Consider the following 15,768-nt stretch of genomic DNA (forward strand, 5'->3'; position numbering starts at 1 on the left):
AGACTTTGCTGATATAGTATAAGATCGGCCGACACGTAAAAACACCCCCCTAATACCAGTATACCAGTCCTGTACGAGACAGCCTCAGCATGTATTCAACATGGATGGTGGGTATATGTGCCAAAACGGTGACATGTGGAGGCTTATGGCTCATGGGAGGACTGCTGGGACTCAGGGAACGGACTGTTAGGCCTATACCCAGGGTCGAACGCATAAGAAAAATAACAAGCAACCAGTCTCAAAATCCTTCGTATGATGCCGCTATTTCTTTGTCATTTATGCGGTAATGTAATAATATATATATATATATATATATATATATATATATATATATATATATATATATATATATATATATATATATATATATATATGCTCTCATCATTGTCATGATCCTAAAAAGAGTATGGAAGTGTTGTACTTTATCATTTTATTCCTGCCATTGTCTCATCTTTATTCAGTTTTGGAGACACGCATCACGAGGGTGCTGGAAAGGGGTGCCTTCATGTGATGGCTCTTATATTACCCGGCGACTCGACTGTTTAGTTGCAGTGTCCCTCAGCTCCCTCTCAATCTCCGGAGATCAGGATGGTGGGTTATAGGAGAGGGACAGCTTAAGCCTTCTGCCCACCAGGTTCATGTTTCAGATGTCCCTGGGGCCACAACAGCATGAACACCTCCGATGCCTTTTTGTTTCATTCTTTGCAATATTTTCCGATGATCTTCCTCATCTTTAAAGACACTTTCTGAACTGGAGAGGTTAGATTCTCCATATATTCGTTCACTATAAGATGTTTCTAAAAATGTCAATCAACAACTCTGAAAATAGCAAGAAGAAAACAAACATTACGGGACTATATAGGCTTTATATGAAACTCTTAATTTATCATCTTTACTTGGCGTAGATTTTCTTCTTTTTTTCTTTATTTCATGTAGCTCACTGATGAGGAAAGACTGACATAGAAGAAAAAGTACCGAAATATTGCGAGGCTTGCCACCAAGTCGGAAGGCAGGAAGGGGACAGGGGAAGACATAGTTGGTGATGAAGTGAATTCCACTTAAAGGAAAGTGTCGGGGATTGAAATACACTTAAATACCAGTATGACTGAGAAGGAAAGCGCCTAAACGTTTCCCCAGAATAAGAACACGGAACCATTGATTTACAGCCAGGTCCCTATTTTCAGTTCTAGGTAACGTACCCTGTGAGGTAAAATAGACCCTGCCCAAAAAGGTACCGTGGTCGATCCGGAAATCCGAAAAAAAGACAATGCTAAGCTCTCTGCATCCTTTCCGAAGCATTTTCTCGTATTTCTAATGATGCTCTATTGCTGCAACTCAGTTTTCAAGATGAAAAGATGGCCGTTTTCATCAAAATAAAAACAGTATAACAAATAAATCATGACCAGGCCAGTTACTCTTGCTGTCTGCAGCTGAAGAGGCCTCTGCACATGATGGCCCCGAAATAACTGAGCTGCTATTCTGCTTGGTTATGCAAACGTCCCTCAGCACCAACCCTGTCCCCCGGGAAGGAGCATGGTAAACTGCTGGATGAGGACAACTTTATCCTGCAGTTCACCTGGTTCACGTTTCAGGTGAACAAGGGCCAACAGCTGTTATTACAACACTTTCTGCCTGCCCGCGGCCCATATTATAGTTGTTCTACTATCCCATCCTTTATTGACTAATAGGGGTGTAGGGGTCCGGGTCTAGGCTACTTAATCACGACATTTAAGGCGCGGGTGGCTGTTTTCCCAGGAGAGGCATTATGTAAGCAATAAACGTTAGCCAACCCTCAGATATAAACCCTAATGAACCACATACGGCTGGGGCACTTCAATCCACTAGACCACCAGATGATAAACATGAAATATTATTAGTTCATTCATTCATTCATTCATCCATTCATTCTTTCATTTATTCATCGTCCACTACCTTCTTCCCCACCATGAGTATATAGGCATCAGTCTGGCTACTCAGACCTGACAGTTAAGGCAAGAGTAACCAGTCTCACTCGCTCCTGAGTGACTTATGTAAGCATAAAGCTCCCAACCACCTCTTGGATGTAAACCATTATGGCTTTCTCGCCCATTAAGCCACAAGATTACCAGGCATCATGTGGTTATACGGTTTTCACCCAACACAGAAAATGGTTTCCTGAGTTACAGGAAGGCATTTGGTTTGCCACTCCGTGAAAAGTCACCGGAAGGCAACACTACATCGAGTGAGTGAATGGTGGGCCACCCCACTTACCAGGAATTTATAATTTGTAAAAAACAAAAACGTAAGGACCATCCACACATTATGGGATCAGGGTATATATAAATTTCTAAATTCTTAACATATAGATATATTTCCATTACTATTTACAGGGGTCAGTTATGTAAATACAAAATCAAGAATGGATATATGTTAAATCAACGCCTATATCTGTTTCATCGTTCATCGTCAAGTAAAACTGTTATCAGATGAGTGAAGAATGATAGGCACCAATTAAGGAAGTATAAATTTCACAAATATCACTGAGCCGTTCAATGAGGGCTATTTATGCAAGAAGAGAACTTTTGAAAGTGCAAACCGAGACATGCTAGTTCCCTATTTCTAGCAGATACTGAGGACCTGGCCAGAGAAGTACTCGTACACATGACAAAGGCAGACGATGAAAAGTGGAACAATTAAAGATACAACAGGAGTAATTTTGAAGGAGAAAACCGAGACATGTTAGAATTAGATTTCTAGCAGATGCTGAGGACCTGTCCAGCGAAGGTACACGTAACAGGGGTGGACGATGAAGAGAGGAATAAGAAGAGTTACAAGAGAAATTTTGAATGAGGGAACTGAGAAGTTATGCCAGCGGTTCTAGCAGAAGTTGAGGACCAGCCCGGCGTAGGTACACATGACGGAGACGGAGACGGTGACGGAGCGGTTGGTGGAGAAGGTGGTGATGGTGGCAGTTGTGCTCACGGTGCGGTAGAGGCGGAAGAAAAATTTTTGCTCGGAATCTCCCTCCTGCGCATCGAGTGAGGCGAAGTCTTCTGGTCCGCTGCTGTCGAGACTAGTTGGGTTCAAGACGGAATCCATGTTCGAGTCTATCTTCCTGGATCTGCGGAGTTTTCTGCCCATGCACATCTCTGGCGCAGCCATATCTCCAGCTGGAGAGCAGGTAAAATAAAAACTGTTACTTGAGGGAGCATAAGGAACATGAATCGATTTTCTATTTACGTAACTGTCTAATTGACATTAGACACTGGCTCCAGCTGAAGAAGTCGAGAAATGATAACTGTTACGAGAGTATTCAAGGAACACGAATGGACTTCCTGGATATGTAACTGTGCCATATTAACATTAGACATTAGCTTAGGAACACGAGAAGTGAAAATTGTTACTTCAGGGTATATAAGGGGTTTGTATCTACGCAAGGCTCTAGAGAGGGAAGCCTTCCCGTGGTGGCATCGATGTGGCTGGACTGCCCCGATGCCAGGTTATTCATGCGTCTCTCAACTCTCTTCCTGTTCCCCGAGAGGAGGATAGTGGACTGCTGGAAAAGGGCAACATCAGCCTGCCGTCTACTAGGTTCACGTAGAGAGGAGCCTGGAGTTGCAAGTGCTACTAGGACCAAGAGGTGCTCTGGCGCCTCTTACCTTATTTTCCTATTCACGCAAGGAAAATGAAACCAAAAGCTAGAATCCCGAAAGATTGTTCCCTCCAAGAAAAAATACAAGGAAGATAACAGAGAAGCAAATTCAAGATCCGTTCATTTCGAGACGCCTGGACACACTGCGCTTGAAATACTCGAGGTTATAGGCGGTAGAAAATTGAGACAAAGGAAGGCAGTTCCAGAGCTGACCCGTTCCATGCATGAAGGGCTGGGAGTAACGGTTAACTCTTGCTTTAGGGAGTTGGACAGAAAAGGGATGAGTAGTGATGGAAGGATGTAAGCAGACAGTCAGGAGGTGCAGTGACCTTTGAAGTGGCAATAGATGAGATGAAGATGCAACAGTGCGACGAAGAGACAGAGATTGAACAACTGGGCCTCATGAAAAAGATCTACAAAGCTATGCCCAAAGTCTTTCTCTCTCTTTCTCTCACACACACACACACACACACACACACACACACACACACACAGATAAACACACACAAACACAGATACACACACACACACACACACACACACACACACACACACACACACACACACACACACAGATAAACACACACACACACACACACACACACACACAGATAAACACACACACACACACACACACACACACACACACACACACACACACACACACACACACACACACACACACACACAAATAAATCAGTGCCGAAATGGTGACATGTAAACGTATGTGGAAAGCAAAGCAAGAGAACTACTGGGCCATTGGGAACGGGCTGTCAGATCTGTGCCCAGAGTTTGACCCCTAAAACTTAAAGAGTAAATGACTTACTAGTGTAGCAGGTGTAGGGTACCGTGGAGGTGAAGGAGGAGAGGAAGGTCCAGGTTCGGGTCGAGTATTGCTTCAGGAAGAACTTGCCATTGGTACCTGAAATGGGAACAAAAAAATATTGCCATTTGTACCTGAAATGGGAACAAAAAAATATTGCCATTGGTACCTGAAATGGGAACAAAAAAATATTGCCATTTGTACCTGAAATGGAGAACCTTTCAGTAGCACTATCTCACTCAGTCCTCCTCTCTTTCTCGTCAGCCACATTTACCTGCGTTCCTTATCTTTTATCCTCCTCATGTTCACGCTTCCTCTCATCATTCTCCTGTCAACTAAGCTTCTACTGCACATTCTTCGTCAACTTCTAACTTCATTCTAGGTCTTTTTCTCCTGAATCTCCCATCACCAAGAACAATAACGCCAAAATTCCTGTCTCGCAATGCTTCCTTCCTTCGTATTTTACTATCCCATCTTCGGTCTTCTTCCTAACTCTCCCACCGGTAAGAGTGATGATACACACACACACACACACACACACACACACACACACACACACACACACACACACACACACACACACACACACACACACACACACACACACACACACACACACACACACACGGGCGCGGGCGCAAGGGGAAAAAAAAGAAAAAAGTAAAAAGAAATTTATCAACTTACCGAGTTCTCCAATCTTCACATCCTTGGGTTGGGTGTCTGCTTCCACTATCGTATCTGGTGATGTATTTGCTGTAATTGCCGTTTGCTCTCTGTCTGCCTCTGCCTCTGTTTCATGTGCTATTCTTTGTTTTGTATCTGCTGTTACCTGTTGGGTATCTGCTTTGGCTTGCTGTATTATTGTCGCCACATCTGTTTCGTTGGGCTCTGCTTGCTGTGCGTCTATCGTTACATCTACGTTGTTCGCCTCTTCTTTTTGAGTGCTTGCCGCTGAGTCTGTATTGTCTGCTGTTGTCTGTTGTGTTTCTGCTTTTACTTGTGCATTTGCTTCTGCCTGCTTTGTGTCTGCCGCTGTTTGAGCCTGTGCTATGTGTGTCGCCATTCCTACGAGCAGCGCAAATAGCGCCAGCACTCCTCCTTGTGGTAACTGTTGGAGAAAAAATACATTATCTTTAATCTGTCTGTCTGTCTGTCTGTCTGTCTCTCTCTCTCTCTCTCTCTCTCTCTCTTTCTCTCTCTCTCTCTCTCTCTCTCTCTCTCTCTCAGCATCATGCTCACTCTCATGATGTTTGAAGAAGGGAAAGGTTTGTAATGTAAAAACTGGGAGCCATCGCTCTGTTTTTATACACAAGCAATATCAAGCAGGGTACGTCAGCCACTGCTGGTTTTGTGTTATTGAGGAAAGAAAGATGAAGAACAATGCCCACCTTCCTATTTAAAGCAGCTTCAACTCTTTCTATATATAGGAAAAAAGAAATAATAATAATAATTCCTTATACCTTTCTCTCAATATCCCCAATAAAGTAATCTTTAATTTTTCATGGGCAAGTGGTGGTAGAATAGGGTAGAATAAAGGACTCTTGACCGTATAAAATTCTTAGGTCTATGTCTCCAAAAGGAATGGAGAGCTATACATAGAATCTGCAGGAAAGTATGACGGAGTCTGGGATGCCAAGGCTTGAATACTGTGCTGTTAGATCCAGGGAAACAAAGAACCCGCATGGTGAGCTGGTTTGTTTGGTGGTTTGTCTTAGGGAGGTGGCTGAAGGGGCATAGGAGGCTTCGCAGCACGTCTCCCTTAGCGATTTGTTTTGTATATTGCATCTTAACGTTCTCTTGTATGTTATTTATATCGTTTTAATGAGCTATACATTTTGCATATATAAGATAGAAAAGTGTAAATTCGACCCATAGGGCATAATAGGCTACGCAGCTCTTCTTCTTAGCTATGTATTCTGCCAATTGCACCTCTATATCCTTTGGGGGTTACTAATGGAAAATAGGTTGATACTGAAACGATTTACAGTGTTGTCCGTAAACAGAGCTCAACTGGAAACGCGCCTGATGGGATCTCATGTATTATGGGGTCGGCTCAGTCTGCTACGTGAGGGGTGTGTATTGCGGTGGGAATAGGGAGCGAATAAAGGGTGCAGGGAAGACACTGATAATGCTGAGTCGTCCTCGTAACACCAGACGTTACCCGGGGGAGTGCAAGAGCAGGGTTATATATGTACCACCCTATACATGACATGAGAGAGAATGATAAGGTGAATAAACAACATAAATCGCCATGAAAGAGGTGCTACTTGTCTGTGAGACTTAAACTTGGCCTAAGTTTGCTATCATTCCCTTTTGAATGCTGAGCCATGATAAGAGAATAACACTGAAACTTGGTGCTAGTCACAAAGAAGTGTTATGGAGGGGCTGCAGAACGGTGGTGTTTTCTCTTCAGCCACTGAGCTACAGGAAATATGCAGTAAAATGACGCAAATCTCCGCCAAGTTCATATAGACGAACTATAGGTAAAGGCATATGTGTGACTATACTACATCACTCTCACTTGGCGAGAAATTGTCGTCTCTCCATCCTGAAAGTTGAGTTGTAACAACAGATTAACACTAGATTATGTGGGTAGTCACGAAGAAGTGCTATGGAAAAGACACAGAACTGTAGCATTGTTTTCTTTTGCAACTGAGCTACGTGAAATAAGCTATAAAGGGAAGAAAATCTGAGCCAAGTTAAGGTTTGAACTATATCATACGTGTTATTAAGACTGACATAGGGTGTTGGAGAGGGTCACCTTCACGTTGTGGTCCCGATATGATCACGTGGCTCCGTTGCCTATCCCACTGAAAGAAGAATGGTGGACTGCAGGTGAAGGGTAATTTGTTGTTGGAAAAAAATAAGGGTAGTTTGGGCGGCCACCATCCATTCCTTCCACATAGTGCCACCTACATATGAGTGTACTGAGTGGCAAGACAGATGGTTTGCTGCAACCCAGGAAAACATTTACTACACTGGATGTGTACTATATAACAAGACGATGCTTGGGGTAATATTAAGGGTGTTAAAGCGCTCCAACCGGATGAGGCTCTTAAGGGTTTACATCCAATTGATGGCTAGCCATTGTTACTCACATAATACCACTCAGGAAAGTGTGAGACTGGTCACCTTGACCTTACATGTCGGGATTGAGTACACCAGCCTCGGGCCCCTACGTTTCCAATGGGGTAAAAAAGTGTGGATGATAAATAGACAGAGAGACGGTTAAAGGTGGTGGCAGACTCGGCAGAGAAGTAGCGTGCTGCCACAATGTAAGCGTGTTCAATCCCGAATGAGACAGGGAACAGTTTAAGGATCTGAATTTCGTTAAAGTGGAAATTACTAATACAATATAAGACATGCCAAAAGGTAAAAGCACCCCCGCTAATACCAGTACACCAGTCCTGTACGAGACAGCCCTAAAGACACCTTCACGTGGTGGCAATGATACAAATGAGCAGCTTCTCTGCTTGGTTATACAAACGTACACGCTCCCTATCCCCCTGGAAGGAGGATGGTGGACCGCTGGATGAGGGCAGCTTCATCCTGCAATCCACTGGGTTCACGCTTCAGGTGAGCAAGAGCCTACAGCTGTTGCTACTACACTCTGCCTACCCACCGACCCATATCATAACTTCTATTATCTCTTCTTTTATTGATTTAGTATGAGTGTAGGGGTCCGGGGCCAGGCTACTTAGTTCCCGATATTTAAGGTGTGGGTGACTGTTTTTCCCTGAGTGGCATTACATAAACATCAGCCAGTCCTCAGATAAAAACCCTGATGAACTACATCCGGCTGGGGCACCTCAATCCACTAGACCACCAGATGATAAACATGAATTATTATTAGTTCAGCCAGTCATTCATTCATTCATTCATTCATTCTTTCATTTACTCACTGTCCACTCCCCGTCTCCCCACCATGAGTGTATAAACCTCAGACTGGCTACTCGAACCTCACAGTTAAGACAAGAGTAACCAGTCTCACTCGCTCCTGAGTGACTTATATAAGCATAAAGCTCCCAACCATCTCTTGGATGTAAACCATTATGGCTCTCTCCCTCATTAAGGCACAATTACCAGGCATCATGTGGTTATATTGTTTTCACCCAACACAGAAAATGGTTTCCTGAGTTACAGGAAGACAATTGGTTTGCCACTCCGTGAAAAGTCACAGGAAGGCAACACTACGTCGTGTGAGTGAATGGTGGGCCACCCCACTTACCAGGAATTTATAATTTGTAAAAAAAGAAAAAAAAAATGTAAGGACCATCTACACATTATGGCGTCACGGTATATATATATATATATTTTTATTCTTAACATATAGATATATTTCATTACTATTTACAGGGGTCAGTTATGTAAATACAATATCAAGAATGGATATATCTTAAATCAGCGCCTATATATGTTTCATCGTTCATCGTCAAGTAAAACTATTATTAAAAGGGTGAAGAATGATATGCACCAATTTAGGAAGTATAAATATCACAAACATCACTGAACCGTTCAATGAAGGATATTTACGCAAGAAGAGAAATTTTGAAAGTGCAAACGGAGACATGCTAGTTCCCTATTTCTATCAGATACTGAGGACCTGGCCGGCGAAATACACATGATAGAGGCAGACGATGAAAAGTGGAACAATTAAAGATACAACAGGAGTAATTTTGAAAGAAAACCGAGTCATGTTAGAATCAGATTTCTAACAGATGTTGAGGACCTGTCCAGCGAAGGTATACATAACAGGTGGACGATGAAAGCGGAACAAGAAGAGTTACAAGAGAAATTTTGAAAGAGTAAGGCGAGAAGTTATGCCAGCGGTTCTAGCAGAAGTTGAGGACCAGCCCGGCGTAGGTACACATGACGGAGATGGAGACGGTGACGGAGCGGTTGGTGGAGAAGGTGGTGATGGTGGCAGTTGTGCTCACGGTGCGGTAGAGGCGGAAGAAAAATTTTTGCTCGGCATCTCTCTCCTGCGCATCGAGTGAGGCCCCGTCTTCTGGTTCACTGCTGTCGAGAATAGTTGGGTCCAACACTGAATCCATGTTCGAGTCAATCTTCCTGGATTTGCGGAGCTTTCTGCCCGCGCACGTCATTGGAGCCGGGTCTCCAGCTGAAGAACAGGGGAAATAAAACTGTTACTTAAGGGAGCTTAATGAACATAAGTCGATTTTCTATTTATGTAATTGTCTAATTGACATTAGACACTGGCTCCAGCTCAAGAAGTCGAGATATGATAACTGTTACGAGAGTATTCAAGAAACACGAATGGACTTCCTAGATATGTAACTGTGCCATATTAACATTAGACATTAGCTTAGGAACACGAGAAGTGAAAATTGTTACTTCAGGGTATATAAGGGTTTTGTATCTAAAGGAGCGTTGTGGTGTTGATGTGGATGTGATAGGAAGCGTTATGAGGAACACACTGAGGTGGTTTGGCCATGTGGAGAGGATGGAGGGTGAAAGACTGACGAAGAGAGTGTATGTGAGTGAGGTGGAGGGGGGAAGAGGGAGGGGGAGGCCGAGGATGAGATGGAGGGATGGGGTTGAGAGGTATATGAGAGAGGGGGGTGTGAGTTGGGAGCAGGGCAGTGAAATGGCGGGGGACAGGGCGACTTGGAGGCGATTTGTTTGTGGCCACCCCAAACGGGATTGAGGCGTCTGACAATAGATAGATAGATAGATCTACGCAAGGCTCTAGAGAGGGAAGCCTTCCCGTGGTGGCATCTATGTGGCTGGACTGCCCCGATGCCGGTTATTCATGCGTCTCTCAACTCTCTTCCTATTCCCCGAGAGGAGGATAGTGGACTGCTGGAAAAGGGCAACATCAGCCTGCCGTCTACTACTGTAGGTTCACGTAGAGAGAAGCCTGGGGTTGCAACTACTACTAGGACCAAGAGGTGCTCTGGCACCTCCTACTTTTCTTTTTCATGCAAGGAAAATGAAACCAAAAGCTAGAAGCAAGCAGATTGTTCCCTCCAAGAAAAAATACAAGGAAGATAACAGAGAAGCAAATTCAAGATCCGTTCATTTCGAGACGCCTGGACACACTGAACTTGAAATACTCGAGGTCATAGGCAGTTGGAAACACAGACAGAGGAAAACAGTTCGACTTGACCTGTTGCATGGATGAAGGGCTGGGGGTAATGGTTAACTCTTGCTTTAGAGAGCTGGACAGAAAAGGGATGAGAGTTGCTATTAGACGGGTGCTACGCGCGCACCGCAGCGGTGGAAGGAGGCAAGCAGACAGTTCAGAGGCGTAGTGATCTTTGAAGTAGCGATAGAAATGAGATAAAGATGCAACAGTGAGACGAAGAGACCGAGGTTGAACAACTGGGCCTCATGGAAAAGATCTACAAAGCTATGCCCAGAGTCACTCTCTCTCTCTCTCTCTCTCTCTCTCTCTCTCTCTCTCTCTCTCACACACACACACACACACACACACATATATAATAGTGCCCCAGTGGTGTGGAAAGCAAAGCAAGAGGACTACTGGGCCATCGTGCTGTCAAATCAATGCCCAGAGTTTGACACCTAAAACTAAAAGCGCGGATGACTTACTAGTGTAGCAGGTGTAGGGGACGGTGGAGGTGAAGGAGGAGAGGAAGGTCCAGGTTGTGGTGGTGTAGGACTTCAGAAAGAACTTGCCACCATCTTTTGGAAAGATAAAATTGATTCATTACATCAGTAAATTAAACTCCTCAACAATGACGTTCTCATTTCAATTATTTATTATAATTATCTATTGTTAACTCAAGGGTCTTATTCATTTTCGGAAATATCTAACAGTGATGGGAATATTTTAGGTTATATCTTAGACTGCGTCCACACCAAATGCTTGCTGACGCGTTCGGAGGTTCTTTAATCTATAAGTAATAGCCTGCACCCGCCCGCGTTCAGTGGGGCCACTTGTATTGGTTACAGTGATACAAAGCTCCCTTCCGCACCCGCCTGCGCCAGCAAGCGTTTGGCGTGGACGTGGCCTAATTCTTCCAGTTCCAAAAATCTACCCACATCTTAGTAAAAATGTCTAAAGATTGAAACAGTATATTATAAACTACACGAAAACGGAAAGCTTCATCTTTAGCCTCAATAATATCTTGAAAAATTCTGAACATTATTCTTGCTGAAATTTTTGAACATGAATCTCTACGAAATTCACGAATATTAATCTCTGTGAAATTGAATTTTATCATCTTCAGTATCTGAGAAATCCTGAACATTAATACCTGTACTTACAAATTCCCTGACATTAATATCTGTTCATCTCGTCGTGAAGCTGAAGAAAATCGAATAACAGTGTCATAAATAAAGTGGAGAGAGAGAGAGAGAGAGAGAGAGAGAGAGAGAGAGAGAGAGAGAGAGAGAGAGAGAGAGAGAATCGTACTGAAAAGTTAGAAAAAGTATCGATCTCACCAGCATGAGGTCCACCTGAGGTTTTGCTTTGGTAGTCTGCTGTCTGATTAGTTATCACCGTTGGCTGTTCCTCGTCTACTCTTTCTCTCGGGGCATCTGTCGCTGTCTGCCCCCCGTCTGCTGCTGTCTGCGCTGTACTGTCTGTTCCTGTCCCCTGAGGCTGCGCTGTTACTGAAGTCGTGCAGAATACCGGCACCAACAGTAGCGTCAGTAGAGACAGCACTCCTCTTGGTATCTGATGGGAAAAGACTTTTTTTCTCCTTCCTTAATTCACCTCTCTCTCTCTCTCTCTCTCTCTCTCTCTCTCTCTCTCTCTCTCTCTCTCTCTTTCCTCCTCCTCCTTCTGCTCTTTGCGTCTTGCTTTCTATAAATAACTGACGAAATTGTGATTCCATGTCTGATTTCTCTCGTTCATCATCATCATCATCATCATCATCCCTATAACTGGTATTTTTTCGTCATTTCTGTGCTAGCGGTAACATCTCCCTTGACATCTAGTCTTCTCATAAATTTCAAGGCAATTTTTTCCAAGTCATTGTTGTCACCCTTTTCACAAAGCTTAATAAATGTGCTGGAATGTGTTAGGAGAGGTGGCTTAAGCTGACTTGGCCATGTGAAGAGAACGGAGAGAGACTAACTAGAAGAGTGGCATGGACGGAGACACTGGGGATCGAGAAGAGAGATGGGGTGCGGAGGTTTTTGGTGAGTCTTCTGAGTTGGAGGTAGGGCAGCCTGAGAATGGAGAACATGATAACATGAAAGAGATCTGCTTGTCGCCACCCTTTTCGGGATTATGTGTCTGGTTATAGATTGTTAAATAGATAGGCAGACAAACAGACAAATAGTCATAGATAGATAGATAGATAGATAGATAGACAGATAGATTCCCGGTAATGGCAAATTATTTTATCCAGGTGAGAAGGAGTACAGGAAGCTGAGTGTTAATATTGGTACCCATAACACACGCAGGGACAACTCAAGTACTGCAGTTTACTCTAGCTAATCCCAGGCCATTTTATTCAGGTGAGAGTGAGGATCGTATTCAACTGGTAATGATGATGATGATGATGATGATGATAATGATAATAATTCGCTTCCTACCAGCATTCTTACATTCAGCTAGTGATGATGATGATAATGATGAGGATGAAGATGATTCTTTTCCTATCAACACTCTCATAGTCAGCTGATGGTGATGATAATTCCGTTCCGATGATAATAGTGATAATTCTCTCCCCCACCAACGCTCACTCACCATCATGTCTCCTGGTTCAGCGTGTGTGAGGATGAGCAAGGTGGGAACGAGCCTAACTGGCTTATATAGAGACGAGAGTGAAAAGAAGTGCAGCCTTGGGGGGAAGAATACAATATGCCAAACGTAATCTCCCTGGGATTCGTAGAGTTGCCGACTTTAGTTCATATGTCTCTCTAATACTAATATCAAAAGGTTTTAGAATCGGTAAAAAAGAATATCTTTTGGAGATTGCTTGGAAATATGCTAAACTGGCCAAAAAAAATCTCCAGTCTTGACACGAATTCTTTAAAAAATAGTGTCAAATGGAAATAAGCAAGTTTAAATTTAGCAACAACGTCGCGAAACCGGCAACCATAGCACCAGAGAGATATGTCGCAAAGGAAGGATGGAGAAGATAAAAACATAGAACATAACTCACAGAATTCTCACTTCCAAAAAAAAAAAAAATAACACCATTAAACGCTTCGTAGACTCAAAAATAGAGCCATCAGTATTATCAGATATTGCACCGGAAATCAAAATACTTCAAATACATTATAACGAAGAAAGGAACACAATATTGTAAATAAAAACAAACTTGGATCAACTCGGCACTAGACGACGATGCTATTTATAACCTTAGAGGAAAATCAGTGGTTTGTTTCTATTCGAGTGATGCGGACGTGAGTGTACGAGTAGTATGGTATGAGACGCAGATGCGGAGGGACAGGTGGTAGACTAAGGCACGTATTCTGGTCGGGTAAGGAGGCTCCCTAACACCTCTTGCTTAACGATTTATTTTCCAAGTACCCATTAATATCCCCTGGTTTGCTTCTTATGTCTTTTTAAATATCAACATAGATTGCATGAATAACACACAAGAATATAGTAACGGAGCAGCATCAGAAATAAATCGGTAAGGAAGTGGTGGTAGTAAGCTTCCTAACCGTGCTAGAATACAGCTCCAAGAGACGAGGGAATTAAGGCTTGCCGAATGCACGAGTTCTTATGGCAGAACATTCTCTCTCTCTCTCTCTCTCTCTCTCTCTCTCTCTCTCTCTCATACTATATATAAAAGTATATAGATGCATATACACACTCAATATCATAAGGTTAGCCTCTTAATTATCGATTTTTTGTGTGTGTGTTACAGGGACGGCTTATTTAACGAAACTAGTGTCTACCTGCAGTGCAAAAGGTAATTCCAGATGAGCCAAGGGGACGCACATTATGAACCACCCTGTATATACCGCACATGGTGGCCCAGAACTTGGTGTACTAACTTCCGGTGATTCTTGAGGTTCTTCCAAGACGTAATTGCTCCATGAAAATTATTAACTGCATATATAGATATTACATAGTAGTGTAGTAACAGTAGTAGTAGCAGCAGTAGTAATAGCAGTAGTAGTAGTAGTAGTAATATTCATCTGAACGAGAACCCGGTGGACTGCAGGTCACAAGTTACTCTTCATCTGCAGTTCACAATCCTTCTTTCGAGGAATGGGTGGGAAACTGAGGGACGTTTGCATAACTGGGCAGCTCCACCGCCCTCTCATAACTATGCCACCACTGAAGGCACCCCTCTCTGGCACGAAGATAATTACTTAAAGCCAGTAAACAAACACCATCAAAAAATCTGTTATCTAAGAAGCTATGAAGAATGAAATGGCATTCTTTGTGCTATAAAGAAAATGAAACCATGTACGTATATAATTATCATTGTTATTTTCGTTATATATTATTTACAGGGGTCAGTTATGTAAATACAATATTAAAAGCTGGCATGTTTAATAATAAAGTCATGAACAGAGAGAGAGAGAGAGAGAGAGAGAGACCAGGCAAAGAAATTAGGGCTAGAGTGACAGAAAATTTCGTAGTGCCTCTTGCATAGCGATTTAATCTCATCTTCAGACTTATTCATCCTAGATGCTCTTTATATTTATTTAATACCAGCGAAATTTCCATCACTACCTCACAGAATCGGATATCATAGTCACAGTCATATGTAACAAGGTCTATTGCTCTTTGCTTTTGCCTCTGTACTATTCCTTTGATGGTGAAGGTGCGATGTGCAAAGTGAGTCGCTTGGGAAGAGGCGTTACGAAAAATCTCTTAAACCAGCTCGAAATGCGGTACACCCTTCTTTGCTACGATGACGTATGTTTCTGATTTAATCTTGCTGTTTCCAGTCGATTTTATACATATAACTCTCGTACTGAAAGGGTGAATTAAGGCTATGTCTTCATTATTATTTTTCTCTATGTGTCCGGCTCTCGGCATATACTCAGAAATTCCTTCCTTGTGGCCCGGTGTCCTTCTGCTCTCCAGGTGCCTTCATATGTCACCAGTTGGACGCTAGTACCGACTGTCCACACTGCATACGTGCAAGCGCTCTCTCATTCAGGATTGGTGCATTAGTATTAGTGGGGTTATTTTTTGACATGTCGATGGGTCTTGTGGAAGATTTGTAGTTTTAACAAGACTGAAATCATCAACCTGTTCCCTGCCCAAGTCTGGGATCGAACTCGCGTCATTATAGACATCAAACTACCTAAACTTGATCACCACCTCCCTTTCAGTCTGAAAAGTTCATTTTAATCTGAATAAAATCGGCAAGAAAAAAAAGCATGAAAATATAAGGAAGGTACGTCA

At 42.9% G+C, this 15,768-nt stretch overlaps 2 protein-coding genes across 2 annotated transcripts; both read right to left on the bottom strand.

Moving 5' to 3' along the window:
* Nucleotides 1-2,856: 2,856 nt before the first annotated feature.
* Nucleotides 2,857-5,517, bottom strand: LOC145417590 (uncharacterized). Its single transcript, XM_080286295.1, has 3 exons — nucleotides 5,139-5,517; nucleotides 4,458-4,553; nucleotides 2,857-3,149 (listed from the first exon to the last, which is right to left on the bottom strand). Exons 1-3 carry the CDS (start codon nucleotides 5,515-5,517, stop codon nucleotides 2,857-2,859), a joined length of 768 nt encoding a protein of 255 aa, XP_080142421.1.
* Nucleotides 5,518-9,286: 3,769 nt separating this feature from the next.
* On the bottom strand, nucleotides 9,287-15,650 carry LOC145417592 (uncharacterized). The gene is made up of 5 exons (XM_080286296.1): nucleotides 15,613-15,650; nucleotides 12,521-12,614; nucleotides 11,883-12,117; nucleotides 11,028-11,120; nucleotides 9,287-9,576 (listed from the first exon to the last, which is right to left on the bottom strand). Exons 1-5 carry the CDS (start codon nucleotides 15,648-15,650, stop codon nucleotides 9,287-9,289), a joined length of 750 nt encoding a protein of 249 aa, XP_080142422.1.
* Between the last annotated feature and the right edge of the window lie 118 nt (nucleotides 15,651-15,768).

Source organism: Coenobita brevimanus, chromosome 110 (genome assembly GCF_032717465.1).
Source record: "Coenobita brevimanus isolate Jiangsu-jjx chromosome 110, ASM3271746v2, whole genome shotgun sequence".
Classification (NCBI taxonomy): Eukaryota; Metazoa; Arthropoda; class Malacostraca; order Decapoda; family Coenobitidae; genus Coenobita; species Coenobita brevimanus.

Excerpts from the sequence above, each read along its gene's own strand:
- LOC145417590 (XM_080286295.1), bottom strand. The coding sequence starts at position 5,517 with ATGGCGACACACATAGCACAGGCTCAAACAGCGGCAGACACAAAGCAG. Across the intron at positions 4,554-5,138 it reads TGTGAAGATTGGAGAACTCG|GTACCAATGGCAAGTTCTTC; the intron begins GTAAGTTGATAA and ends TTCCCATTTCAG. Across the intron at positions 3,150-4,457 it reads ACCCTACACCTGCTACACTA|CTGGAGATATGGCTGCGCCA; the intron begins GTAAGTCATTTA and ends CCTGCTCTCCAG.
- LOC145417592 (XM_080286296.1), bottom strand. The coding sequence starts at position 15,650 with ATGACGCGAGTTCGATCCCAGACTTGGGCAGGGAACAG. Across the intron at positions 11,121-11,882 it reads CTCAGGTGGACCTCATGCTG|ATGGTGGCAAGTTCTTTCTG; the intron begins GTGAGATCGATA and ends TCTTTCCAAAAG. Across the intron at positions 9,577-11,027 it reads CCCCTACACCTGCTACACTA|CTGGAGACCCGGCTCCAATG; the intron begins GTAAGTCATCCG and ends CCTGTTCTTCAG.